Source organism: Lathyrus oleraceus, chromosome 4, assembly GCF_024323335.1.
Source record: "Lathyrus oleraceus cultivar Zhongwan6 chromosome 4, CAAS_Psat_ZW6_1.0, whole genome shotgun sequence".
In the NCBI taxonomy this organism is placed as follows: domain Eukaryota; kingdom Viridiplantae; phylum Streptophyta; class Magnoliopsida; order Fabales; family Fabaceae; genus Lathyrus; species Lathyrus oleraceus.
The window spans coordinates 197,209,947-197,222,826 of NC_066582.1; the positions used below are offsets into that span (position 1 = coordinate 197,209,947).

The following is a 12,880-nucleotide window of genomic DNA, read 5'->3' on the forward strand; positions in this document are numbered from 1 at the left end:
GGAATCCTCGATGTCAGCTTCAGCCCATGTCCAGCAACCTTTAGCTCTTTCTTCGGACCTCTCTCCTAAAAACAATTAAAACACGCATTATAAAACACCACATAGAAAACTCAAATATTATTCAATATCAAATATATGTCGTTTACTTACCTCACTGAACCATCAATGTCGAGCAACATGATGTTCGTACTTTACCAAAAGAGGCGTATTGTGGGACCCTCCTAAAAAGTCAATCGGTTGTGTTGCGGATGCAGATGCACCAATATGACATTCCTCACCAGCTAACGTCGATGAAGCACTCACCCTAAACCACGATCTGAAATCTTACCATCTTTGTCTCGTGTTCGAACTACTATAAAAAAATTAATTAAAAAAATACTAACCGGAACACTTTTTAAAAGAGTTCCGGTGTGGAAAAAATTCAAACATCCATAACACTTTTGAGAAGACTCTGGAAAAATAATGAAAAATCGGAAGACTTTTATGAAATGTTCTGGTGTGCAATTTGAAAACTGAAAGACTTTTGCAATGAGTTCTGGTGAACTGGGAAAAATCGGAACACTTACTAAATATGTTATGGTATGTGAAATGTGAATCGAAAATCTTGCAAAATAAATTCCGATTTGCAACGATGAAATGTGTGTTTCCGGAGACTTAAAGCGAGAATGACGTAATTTTTTTAAAAAAATATAACTTATTTATATTAGGGGTGGCAAAACGGGTCTGGTCCGCTGGGCATGCCCGTTTTGCCTGCACTTTAGTGCGGGGCGAATCAAGGATTTAGGCCCTCGCCCTTTAATCTGTCTGTCCCGCCCCACCCCGTTTTTTTCGCGGATTTTTGCTGACACGTGCATTTACATAATTTTTTGTATTTTTAGACTTAGAGAGTGCAGTGTCCGCGGATTTTTCCCGTCCCACCCTCACTTTTTTGCGGGACAGACTAAAATTTTAGGCTCACATCCTCAACTATGACCGTCTCACCCCGCCTTTTTTTCTGCGGGGCGGGCATGCCCGTTTGCCACCCCTAATTTATATAAAAACGTTTTGGTCTAAAAAAATTAATGTAAGGAAAAATAATTAAGGAGTGCGGTAAAACTTTCTAAATTAAATATTTAAATATGAAAATTAGAATTAATAACTTATTGATATATAAAACAGACACACAATTTTATAAAGTTACAATATATACATACCGTATTAATTATCACTAAAACTTCAAACAAATATTTGTATAAAACGAAAAAATAAATTGGAATAGTACGTAGTCTTAACTAAGGAACCACTAAAAAATATTAATTACCCCGAATATATATTTATATATACAAATCAATATTAAATTTATTCATGTCACTATAATATTTTAATTCAACTCAAATAAAAGCTATAAATCACATACAACTAGATTAATTAAAATCTTTATTTTTTATTTAAATAACATAATAGCTGATATCCATACAAAATCAACAACTGAAATGCCTTAATGAAACAACTCTAATATATCATCACATTATTAAACTAGAATAAAAACGTGTTAAAAAATAAAATATTTAACAAAATTTTGTTGATTACTAATTTAATTATAGTAGTAATTAGTACTAATAAAACTAGTTAACTTATAGTGGATTTAGACTTTGAAAGATGGACTTTGTGGTTGGCCAAGTTGGGCATCAATAACAGCTTATTATTTGACTTTCACTAATGACTTCACCCTGTAGGTCCCACACAAATTATAAAATTAACTTTTTAATTACACAAAAAAACAAATTTAACTTTCGAGTTTTTCCAGAGACAGTAGAATACAGTTGAACAGATGTTATTCTAATCTAAATTGATTATTTTTTTCTACTTTATCTTTTTTCCTCTTTATTTATTTTTCCTTTTCTTTTTTGTTTTGAATTTTAAATTCCTAAGATGAAAATCGTACAGTGAAGATAGTATGATTGATACGATAGCAGTGTGTGTTGGTTTTAGACTTTATTATTTCTTTCATAGTAAACGAGAATTTGATGTTGTGGGACGCTTTGCTTTAATTATGCTGCAACGAACTAGAGAGAGAAACTAGAGAGAGAGAAACTAGAGGGACTTTCTTCTACTAATTCAACTTTGCGGTTTCGTAATCCATTCGAAATTAGTATTTCAACTTTTGGGATCTGGCTTCTAGGGTTTCAGCTTTTGACTTTCTTGAAGCTTCTTTTCAGTTTTTGAGAAATTCATATGAAAATGGCGGTGAGGTGAGTTTTAAGATTCTCATTTTCTCTTTCAAAATTCTCTTTTCATGAATATGCTTGTTGAGGTTTTAAGATTCTAGATTCGTTATATTCTTGAATTGAAGTTCAGTTTTGTTGCAGATTGATGGGTTGAATCGTCTCGGTTGTGTTGTATGAAGTGTCTCAGTAAACCGAATTGAATTGGTTGAATTGGTTTGTGTGAGTTTTGGAGGAAGCTACAATGCATCTTTCACTGTGGAAGCCCATTTCTCATTGTGCTTCTTTGATCATGGATAAGAAAGGCAGGAAGAAAGCTGAGTCCATGGCTGATATAAAAAGGAACCCATCTATGCTTCGGAAGCTGCAAGAAAACAAGCTGAGGGAAGCTCTTGAAGAAGCTTCGGAAGATGGATCACTCTCCAAATCGCATGACATGGAACCTGACACTGTTGGGAACCAGGATGAGAGCCTTGGGAGATCCAGATCGCTGGCCAGGCTGCACGCGCAGCGTGAGTTTCTTCGCGCCACTTCCCTTGCGGCTGAGCGCACGTTCGAGTCTGAGGATGAAATTCTTAGCCTCCAAGAAGCATTTTCCAAGTTTCTCACTATGTATCCCAAGTATGTGTCGTCCGAGAAAATTGATCAGTTGAGGTCTGATGAATATTCTCATTTGCCGCCTAAGGTATGCCTCGATTATTGTGGATTTGGACTATTCTCTTTTGTTCAGACCCTTCATTATTGGGAGTCTTGTACGTTTAGCTTGTCTGAGATAACTGCTAATTTGAGTAACCATGCACTTTATGGTGGTGCTGAAAAAGGAACTGTTGAGTATGATATAAAGGCTAGGATTATGGACTATCTGAATATCCCTGAGAATGAATATGGCCTTGTTTTTACTGTTAGTAGAGGATCTGCTTTTAAATTGTTGGCGGAATCGTACCCTTTCCAAACGAACAAAAAACTGTTGACCATGTTCGACCATGACAGTCAATCTGTTAATTGGATGGCTCAGTGTGCTAGGAGTAAGGGTGCCAAAGTGCACAGTGCATGGTTCAAATGGCCAACTCTCAAACTCTGCTCTACTGATTTGAGAAAACAGATTTCCAATAAGAAAAAGAGGAAGAAGGATTCAGCTACTGGTCTTTTTGTGTTCCCAGTTCAGTCCAGAGTAACTGGGGCTAAGTATTCGTACCAGTGGATGGCCTTGGCGCAGCAGAACAACTGGCATGTCTTGCTCGATGCTGGGTCATTGGGCCCCAAAGACATGGATTCGCTTGGCTTGTCACTTTTCAGGCCAGATTTTATAATTACATCATTTTACAGGGTATTTGGGTATGATCCCACAGGTTTTGGCTGTCTACTGATAAAAAAATCGGTGATGGCAAGCCTTCAAAATCAGTCAGGCAGTACCGGATCTGGAATGGTAAAGATTACCCCCGAGTTTCCAGTGTATTTGAGTGACTCCGTAGATGGTTTGGACAGATTGGCTGGGACTGAAGATGACGAATTCAATGTGGTTGGTGATAAGACTTTTGAACCTCGCCAGGGATCACAGTTGCCTGCTTTCTCTGGTGCATACACGTCTGCACAAGTCAGGGATGTATTTGAGACTGAAATGGATCACGACAGTTCTGAAAGAGATGGAACCAGCACTATATTTGAAGAGACGGAGAGTATATCTGTGGGAGAAGTGATAAAGAGCCCTGTCTTCAGTGAGGATGAGTCTTCTGATAACTCATTTTGGATTGATTTGGGTCAGAGTCCAATGGGGTCGGACAAGGTAGGTCAATCAAATAAACTGAAGATATCTTCTCCCCTTCCACCATTCTGGTTCAGTGGGAAGAAGAACCACAAGCAGCATTCTCCAAAACCATCTTCCAATATGTATGGCAGTCCTATTTATGATGACAGAGACGTAAACCTAGGTTCTCATGACGAACGTCATGTGCTGTCATTTGATGCTGCCGTCTTAATGTCACAAGAACTAGATCGTGTCAAAAAGGTCCCTGAAGAAGAGCAAGTTGACGAAGTTCATCATTATTCAGTAAATGGAAATGGGCCAGATCGTTCGCATGTCAGTGAGATAATGGAAGAACCTGGAACCAGTGAAGCAGTTCAAAATGGATCTGTTGCTATGAGAGAGTCTTGGCTCGTTAATTCGGCATCTCTTACTAGGCATCAAAGCCTGGAAAATGGCTCTGCCTCTGATGTTAAAGAGAGCGCCATAAGAAGGGAAACTGAAGGTGAATTTAGGTTGTTGGGTAGGAGAGAAGGAAATCGATATGGTGGTGGTAGGTTGTTTGGTTTGGAAGATGATGAACACAATAGCAGAGGAAGAAGAGTGTCGTTTAGCATAGAAGACAACCATAAAGAGCACCCGAGAGAGACCTTGGAGACAGGGGACATATCTGCAACTAGCTTAGATGATGAAGAGGTCAGTAGTGACGGAGAATATGGTGATGGAGAGGATTGGGGCAGGAGAGAACCTGAGATAGTATGTCGAAATATTGATCATGTTGATATGCTTGGTCTTAATAAAACCACGCTTAGACTTCGGTTTTTGATTAATTGGCTTGTTACTTCACTACTGCAACTAAAGTTATCTGTTTCTGATGGAGATGAAAAAGTAAACCTTGTTCACATCTATGGCCCAAAAATAAAATATGAAAGAGGTGCAGCTGTGGCTTTCAACCTCAGGGACAAAAGTAGGGGGCTAATCAATCCTGAGATTGTTCAAAAGCTAGCTGAAAAAGAAGGAATTTCTCTTGGCATTGGTATTCTTAGTCATATACAGATTTATGATAGCTCAAGGCAGCGTGGAGCTTTGAATCTTGAAGACACAACTCTTTGCAAGCCTATGGAGAACGGTCGGCGTGATGGCAAAGGTAGCTTTGTAAGGCTTGAAGTTGTCACTGCTTCACTTGGGTTTCTGACAAATTTTGAGGATGTATATAAATTCTGGGCATTTGTAGCAAAGTTTCTCAACCCGGAATTTATCAGAGAATGTGGCCTTCCTATTGTTCAAGAAGGCTCGGAGACGTGAGATGGCATAGTCGGTGACTTTTATTCAATTTTGGAAACTGAAGATTGAAGATCATTTATGAGATGTTGCCGAATAGGGGCTGTGGCCAAAAGCTGGAAGACCAATGGATTGGTGATAATTTGTATGCGGCTAGATAAACATATACTTTTCTCTGCATAAAAGCCAGACAAACAAGACTAGCGGGTGGATTTGTTAATTCATGTTTCATGTTGCTTAAAATTATTATTTTCCTCTTTATTTTTGTTACATATTGGGATGCCATGATGTAATGAAGCAAAGATTGAATCAGTTATATCTTCTACTGATTAATACTTTGCCTCTGTTGCATACGAAAGGCTTAGCAACTTTTGTAAAAAGGTAGTGTTCATTTTCATGCTATAGTTTATGTTACTATTCCGTGGGTGCTTTCTTTGGCGACTTAAATTTTGTTCATAAATAAACTTAGAATTTGACCTGTTAGTCACTAAATAAACAAATAAATAAGAGTAAATTACTATCAGTAATATAGAAATAAATATGTTTTTACCGAAGAATAGAAATTGACTCATTTATATTAAAAGATGTCTCTAAATGAAAGATCATTTTTAATTGTACACTTTCTCGCTAAATTTACAAAATAAATTATCTATTTGTAAAAGTGATTAGCCTCAAAATAAATAAAACATCTTGATTTTCACTCCAACATTCACTTTTTTCTTCAATTCAATTGTGTTAGCCTCTTTAATGTTTATTTGTATCGCCCTTAATTTAATATCTTCAATTTTGTATTTATGGTAAAAACGAGGGCATAAATATGTAATAAAATTATTATCCTTATTTTCATTAGTACAATTTTCTTGTGTATTTGAATTAGTCAATTAGATTATTCATTTTGAGACATAGAGGATGTTATTCAATTAATACTACTTGTATTAATTTAATTTACAAACATTTTTTAATCAGTGTGAATTAGATAATGGAGTCAATTATTTTGAAAAAAAAAAGGAGTATTATCCTACTAGTTGAGACTACTACAGCAAGGGTCGGAAGGGCAGGGTAGAATAGTGCGATCCCAAATTGGCAGCTCAACCAAGGCAAGGCTAAGTTAAATGAATGATTATATTTTTGTTATAAAGGGTAACAATCATTGTTTGACCTCAACCACTAAGTTATGTTCGACAAAGGAACTGTTGTTGGGTGGGATATTTTAATGCTACTTTTCCATCTAGCAGTTGACAAATCACTAAGCTCTGCTTTGCCATTGAAAAGAAACAAAGTTTTGGATTGGCGTGTTGGACATGTACTTAAACGCCAACTCGTGGGACGTGATGAAAAGGAATCAAGTATTAGGATTTGTGAGGCAAAATTGGATGAAAAGGATAGAATTTTTTTAATGGTAAAAAGAAAGTAGATGGAGAGAAATACAGTCTGTTGCTTTTGTTTGTTGTGTTGTGTTTCTCCAAGAGGAAGGAGGGGCCACTCCCCATTATTGGTTTTGGTATCTCAATTCCCACTTTTGTAGTTATAATAAACTGAACTACCTTCATCCACAAATATATTGATAATTTGTAAAAGTGTATTCGTAAAAAAAAAAATTTAAAAGAAGTCATATTATAAGATAATAATTTGGATGCAATTGCAATTTGGGCTGTAAGATTCTATAAACGCATTCATGATATGGGTGGAAATGACCATCGTGCTAAACATCCGTAATAATCTGCAAAAACCATCATAAGCTTACACATACACACCATTAAGACCAAATTTGCACTGCTTTATTAATCCACAAGGCATTGACACTTACAAATGATAGGCTTGAGAGCTAAGCATACAACCAATGGGAAAAGAATATTGGATAGCAAGCATTTCCCATGTGGAGCATGTGAATGGATCTTAGTTCATCGAGAAATACAATCTCAATTTTGACATCAGGTTGCCGGAGGGAGACATCACACAAGTGCCAACTACCCTCAGGTTGAGCAAATGATCAGCTCTCATATCTAGGATTCCATCGTCTTAATAAGAAATGCAGCCTCTAATGCTGATTCCTTGGATTGCAAATAACGGTTTTCCTCCACTATATCTGAGGTCAAGTTTAGCAATATTGGCCGTTTTGGGTCATATATTGAAAGATCGCGAACTCGTGCTACCCATTTTGCTGCTTCCCACACCCCAAATCTGAGTCACAAAGCAAAATGTCAGAAATAAAGATCCGCTTGTAAAGTAAGACATGTTATGCCTAATTATGTAAAGACAACAAAGATACAAATAACAATCTTTGAACGTCAATAGGAAAGCTTTGAATGGGGATATGTTACAGAGGAGAGGAGTGGGATATGTGATTTTCACTTTATCCACACATATTCAAGTTTAACCTCTATGTTTTCACAACTGCCAAAAATGCCTTAATTCTTCTTTTTAGTTAGTACACATGTATTTGTTAGCATGTGAAGAAGCTTAAGTGTTTGCATTGTATGAAATCAAAGCCTTACAGAGGGCGTCTAATCTGAGCAATGACAAAATTCGATCTCAAGATACTGTTTTTCAAATAGAATAAAACTTAAAATGGCAAAAGCTTCTCATCACATATTTGAAGAGGGCGCAGCTCATAGACAACTATCACAAATTTTATGGCCATTTAACTTAAAAGAAAACTAGACATACATGGTTGCCATTTTTTATCATCAGTGGTCACATAACATTCTTATTTCTACTGCACAAATCAACCATGTCGATAAACATCAAGAACTTACCGTGTATTGAAAGACGAGGATACTAATACCGATGGATAAAGAACATCCTTTTGAACATTGTCATATGGAGAATACTCTCGAATTGCAAGAAAATCATCGAGGTCCCCAGGGTAGCCAAACTCTTCATAATCATCAGCTACAAGTGGTAAGATGGGATACAGAAGAGTGTTGGTTGCATCTAAAAAAGGAACCTGCAGCAAAAAACCATACAGAAGAAGAAAATACGAATAAACACATTTAAACGGAGCCTGAGAAATTCAATCTTAAAAACAGGCACACAGTCTAGGTAACCTTTAAGACTGCAGCACGAAATAAATCTGGTAAACGATTAATAGCTGCAGCAGCCAAAAGCCCTCCAGCACTATACCCCCAGGCAGCCAATTGTTTTTCATTCACAAAATCTTTTTCTATGAGAAACTTAGCACAAGAAATATAGTCATTGACTGAATTATGTTTCTTTGTTCGTCTTCCATCATGATGCCATTTCTTGCCATAACCACCTCCGCCTCTAAAATAGGACACCCAAACGATCATAGATAAGAGATCAGACTTAAGAAAAATATAAATTTATTTGGTAAGTTCAGTTACTAAGAAACATATAAGCAATTATATCCGTAAGAATATGTATTGGGTACATGGACACCAAATACTATGAAGCCTACCTAACATCAGCATAGGCTATGACCCAACCACGGTCCAGAAGGCTTTTAAATTCACTGCGCCACCGTTTGTCGAGTAACTCACCATAAGCTCCATGACCAAGCAATATTCCAGGTTTTTCATCTTTTGGCTTATTTTCACGTGCAAAAACAATAGTCAAGGGAATCAGAACCCCATCAAATGAAGGTACAACATATTGTTCACAGGCATAAAACTCAGACAGGTCATTCCATAAGTGGTCATCTTCCAAATTGGCATGCATGGGACTGGAATATCTTGCATCTGACGGTTCCACAGTTACACTTGAAGAATTTGTACCATATAATATTCGTGTCCTGTCATGAAGCATATTTTGCTGTTGAATAATGTTCCACCTACAGGTTGCTAGGTCATAATCAACCACAGCATCAGGCATCTGCAACAAAATTATGGTACACATACTGAAATTTGATGATAGGATATTCGTCCACGTTGAGAGTGAGTAGAAAATGAATTATCAAGACCAAATGTCTGATAGTAAGCATCTCATAATCATGTATATGCATACAGAGGTTTGCTCTGACTTTAAATGAGCCGCCCGCTAGTGGACGGTGGGATTGGTCCCCTTAGATTAGTTGGTCTCATGGACGAATACCAAGTTCTAAAAAAAATGTATATGCATATACATACGTAACAATGAGCATACTACAAATTGTTATAAAGCAAGAAACATTTTAATATTACGAAAGTAACAGGCAGGTGAAAAACTTGGAAAACAGAAAACAAACATGTCGGGCATACGGGCAAAACTCATAATGTAGTTTTTTTTGGAGACTCAAACTAATCTAGAACTGAGGATAAAGAAAATTTTCTCTGAATCTAAATGTTTGCCGATGTTCTATTTTGAAATTCATCCTGCAACATTATTCTTGAGCTAAACCAAAACAGTTTTTCTATCAAAACATTGTTTCCTTTTTATATTCTCAAAAGAAGAATAAGAAGCAATAAAAGAAACATACCACAGGAGATGATATTATAAAGCGCATGACTGATGAAAAGAAGTCATAGTTTGGTCCAGGTGAAATTTGACAAACATGTTTTGGAAGAGACAAAAATTGCATGTCAAGCTTCCTCAATTTAACTGCCCCCTGTCACAAGAATAAGGCGGAATAAGCAAAATTTCGATTAGGTGATAAACCACAATTACATCATGAACTTGTCTGTAAGAGCATGCTATACCAAATTTTCTCAGTACCTTCCCGAAGGGCAATGGCAGTCTAACTGAACAAAGTTGAAAATTTTGATTTTCTCTTACAATGAGTGCCAAGTATTTATCACTAAAATCAACATCCTCAATAACCAAAGTTGGGTCGTCGACAATTACCTCCTGCAGTTTATGAGGTATAATATAACATGTAAGGTAAAGATAACTGTGACTGCCAAGTAAACTGAAAAAACACAAACAAGTGATTGTAATAATATATATATATATATATATATATATATATATATATATATATATATATATATATATATATATATATATATATATATACACACACCCTCCGGTCACTATTATAAGCAAAAAAACACTGTTTAGATTCACTGAATAAATGATGTATCGGTCATTATTATATATCAGATACATTAATTATTCAATGAACCTAAAAAACAATTGTTGCTTATAATAGTGACAAGAGGATGTATCTCACTATCACAAGTAAACATATCATTTACATTTAATGCAAAGGAGCAGTATAAATGAAACAATATAACAGAAAAAAGTGATGTTCCAGACTACCTCCCACTTTCTTGGATTTGAATGAGTGTCCTCGGGACTACTAAGAAGATAATGATAATCAACCGATTGCCCACCTTTGGGAGCATTTGTAAATAAATAAAGATAACCTTGGTGATGTTCAACTACGCAGTGAACTATAGCTTCACACTCCCAAACAAGTTTCAAGCCAGACAATGGATCAGCTGCATTTATTAGAAAGACCTAAAAATTGGTTACAAATACTGTGCAATAAATGAAGGATCTTAACTTGATAGAGTTTTTACAATATACATCTTTTACCTTTGATGATGTGGGGGATAATGTATTCACAGTCACAAATTTAAAGTCTTTTGTGTGCCTTATACTAATGTGAACATTTTCATCAGATTCTTCCAAAAGCAAAACATCATCATCAGTTGATCCAATAAGACTGTAATAGATCCTGCAGCAACATGTGGTAGGATGAGATGAAGAAAATTTACTTGGATTCAAAAGCTAATAATCATAAAAAATAAAAACCAAAGGGTACTTTGAGTAAAATGAAGTTGAGTGGAGTAATATTAGATTCTATTGTTTGAATAACTCGAAACACACTGAAATGGAATGGAGCTGGATGAAATGCATTCCATTTGAATTCGTTCCATATAATACCCCACTTTATTCCCCACTCAATTTGGGGATATGATATCAGAGGGAACAATACATTTTTCCATTTCATTGTAAAAATATTGAAACAATAAAATAGTAACTCTATTCCTTCCACTCACCGGTATGGCCTCATCTTCTCATCTGTTACAACATAAAGCAATGCCTGACCATCTTTAGCCCAAGCCAAATTTGAAACACGATCTGCTTGAGGCTTACTGCACAAGGAACCCGAATTCAAATTTCTCACAGATAACTTGAAGTAGCCATTGTCTTTATCATACATAGTATATGCAAGAAAATGGTGATTTGGCGAAACCTCGGAAAGTTCCTCATAAGCATAACCTAAATAATGTTCAGATAAAACAACATTCAGCATTTCCCCAACAACTCCATCTATCCTAAACAAAATCAGGTGAGAATTGCATTGCATTAAATGATTAAAATGTATTACCTCCAAATCTCTCTGCCTCTTGATTATAATCAACCAGCTTCTGCTCAACTGTCTTCCCTGTAGTAAAATCAAAGCCTGCAGGAGGATATTTATGCGATATGAAATCATCGTGCAAGCTAGCCAATCTTCTGCAAAGCACAGGGTAAGGTTTTCCTTCTTCAACACGGCGATAGTACAACCTAATCAAACACAAACAAGACAATCACAAAGCAAATAAAATCTAACACGTTTTGCAAAACAAGAAGGCAATATTGATCAACAAGAAGATGAACAAACCAAGGTCCCCAGCGAAGAGGAGGAGTGGAAAGTTCGAAGGGAACTCGAGAGGCCATTTCGAAGTGAAGCTTGTTAACGATGCGTTCGGAATCGGACATTACGGCCTCAGTGTACTTCTCCTCTTGCTCCATGTAAACGTCCATGTGCCGCATCGCTACCTTGTCGTTCAGGCTCGACATCCAGCTGTAAGGATCCTCCCATGTTATCCCGTGGAAGCTAAAGTTCTGAGGCTTCTTTGGAGCTTTTGGAGGGGTCGCTGTAGGAAACGGTGGTTTCTTCGCCGTCTTGTAGTGGCGGAGTACAAGGTAGTTGCGGCGCGTGACGGCGGGGAAACGGAATAGAAGGTGCATAACTGTATATTGGTTGTGGTTTGCTTTCCGAGTTGAGGAAAGGGTTTTAGCGAAGCAGAACCCCAGTGGCGGTTGTTTGAACTTTCAAGTATAGTCATGGTTTTTATGAAAAAGAGAAATGTCTCGATTAATCGGATAAATTGATATAATTGAAAAAATAGAAAATAATAAATATTTAATAGTATAATAGTAAAAATAATATTAATAATTTATTAATATTATAAAATAATTTATATTGTAGTATAAAATATTTTTTTTAAATAATTTATAATTAAAAAAATAACACCATCCAATTTTAAGTAGGATACACATTAATATTAATATATGAAAATATATATTTAAATAATTAAATATAGTTATATAAATACGTGATTATGACCGCAATATTATTTATGTATGACGTGGAAATTGATATATGGATGTATTTGATAAATGTGTAACCTATTAAAATGTGGATGGGAGTTTGGATTTTAAAATTATAATTCATATTTTTTTTTTTTATAGGATTAGTCGTATGGACCATGTGTAACCTATTAGACCCGCTTAATTATAAATTCAATATATATATATATATATATATATATATATATATATATATATAAAAAATAACATATTCATTTTTCTCACTTGAGTATCTTTTATCTTTATTCTATTTAACTTTTCTCTTTTAAATATTATATAATGATGTATTCAAATTTGTATTTAATGGTTTCTTTGTATTTTGCTTCAGAATTTCTTCGTATTTTATTAGTTT

General features: G+C 35.7%; 2 protein-coding genes across 4 annotated transcripts; one reads left to right on the forward strand and one right to left on the reverse strand.

Moving 5' to 3' along the window:
* Window positions 1–1,868: 1,868 nt before the first annotated feature.
* On the forward strand, window positions 1,869–5,646 carry LOC127074494 (uncharacterized). Of its 2 annotated transcripts, none has more exons than XM_051015826.1 (2): window positions 1,869–2,231; window positions 2,338–5,646. In XM_051015826.1, the coding sequence occupies exon 2, from the start codon at window positions 2,449–2,451 to the stop codon at window positions 5,248–5,250; it is 2,802 nt and encodes a 933-aa protein (XP_050871783.1). In that variant the 5' UTR covers window positions 1,869–2,231; window positions 2,338–2,448; the 3' UTR covers window positions 5,251–5,646. The 2 variants fall into 2 exon arrangements, with proteins under 2 accessions (XP_050871783.1, XP_050871782.1); XM_051015825.1 differs by having other exon boundaries at window positions 2,349–5,646.
* Window positions 5,647–6,871: 1,225 nt separating this feature from the next.
* LOC127074495 (uncharacterized) lies at window positions 6,872–12,219 on the reverse strand. Of its 2 annotated transcripts, XR_007786017.1 has the most exons (12): window positions 11,777–12,219; window positions 11,501–11,679; window positions 11,169–11,391; window positions 10,702–10,843; window positions 10,423–10,623; window positions 9,877–10,008; window positions 9,641–9,769; window positions 8,645–9,057; window positions 8,274–8,490; window positions 7,983–8,173; window positions 7,034–7,407; window positions 6,872–6,946 (listed from the first exon to the last, which is right to left on the reverse strand). XR_007786017.1 is itself a non-coding variant. In XM_051015827.1 (11 exons), exons 1-11 carry the CDS (start codon window positions 12,124–12,126, stop codon window positions 7,230–7,232), a joined length of 2,355 nt encoding a protein of 784 aa, XP_050871784.1. In that variant the 5' UTR covers window positions 12,127–12,219; the 3' UTR covers window positions 6,983–7,229. The 2 variants fall into 2 exon arrangements, 1 of the variants encoding a protein (XP_050871784.1); XM_051015827.1 differs by lacking the exon at window positions 6,872–6,946 and having other exon boundaries at window positions 6,983–7,407.
* Between the last annotated feature and the right edge of the window lie 661 nt (window positions 12,220–12,880).

Excerpts from the sequence above, each read along its gene's own strand:
- LOC127074494 (XM_051015826.1), top strand. The coding sequence starts at position 2,449 with ATGCATCTTTCACTGTGGAAGCCCATTTCTCATTGTGCTTCTTTGATC.
- LOC127074495 (XM_051015827.1), bottom strand. The coding sequence starts at position 12,126 with ATGCACCTTCTATTCCGTTTCCCCGCCGTCACGCGCCGCAACTACCTT. Across the intron at positions 10,009-10,422 it reads CAAATCCAAGAAAGTGGGAG|GAGGTAATTGTCGACGACCC; the intron begins GTAGTCTGGAAC and ends CATAAACTGCAG. Across the intron at positions 9,770-9,876 it reads TGCCATTGCCCTTCGGGAAG|GGGGCAGTTAAATTGAGGAA; the intron begins GTACTGAGAAAA and ends TTCTTGTGACAG.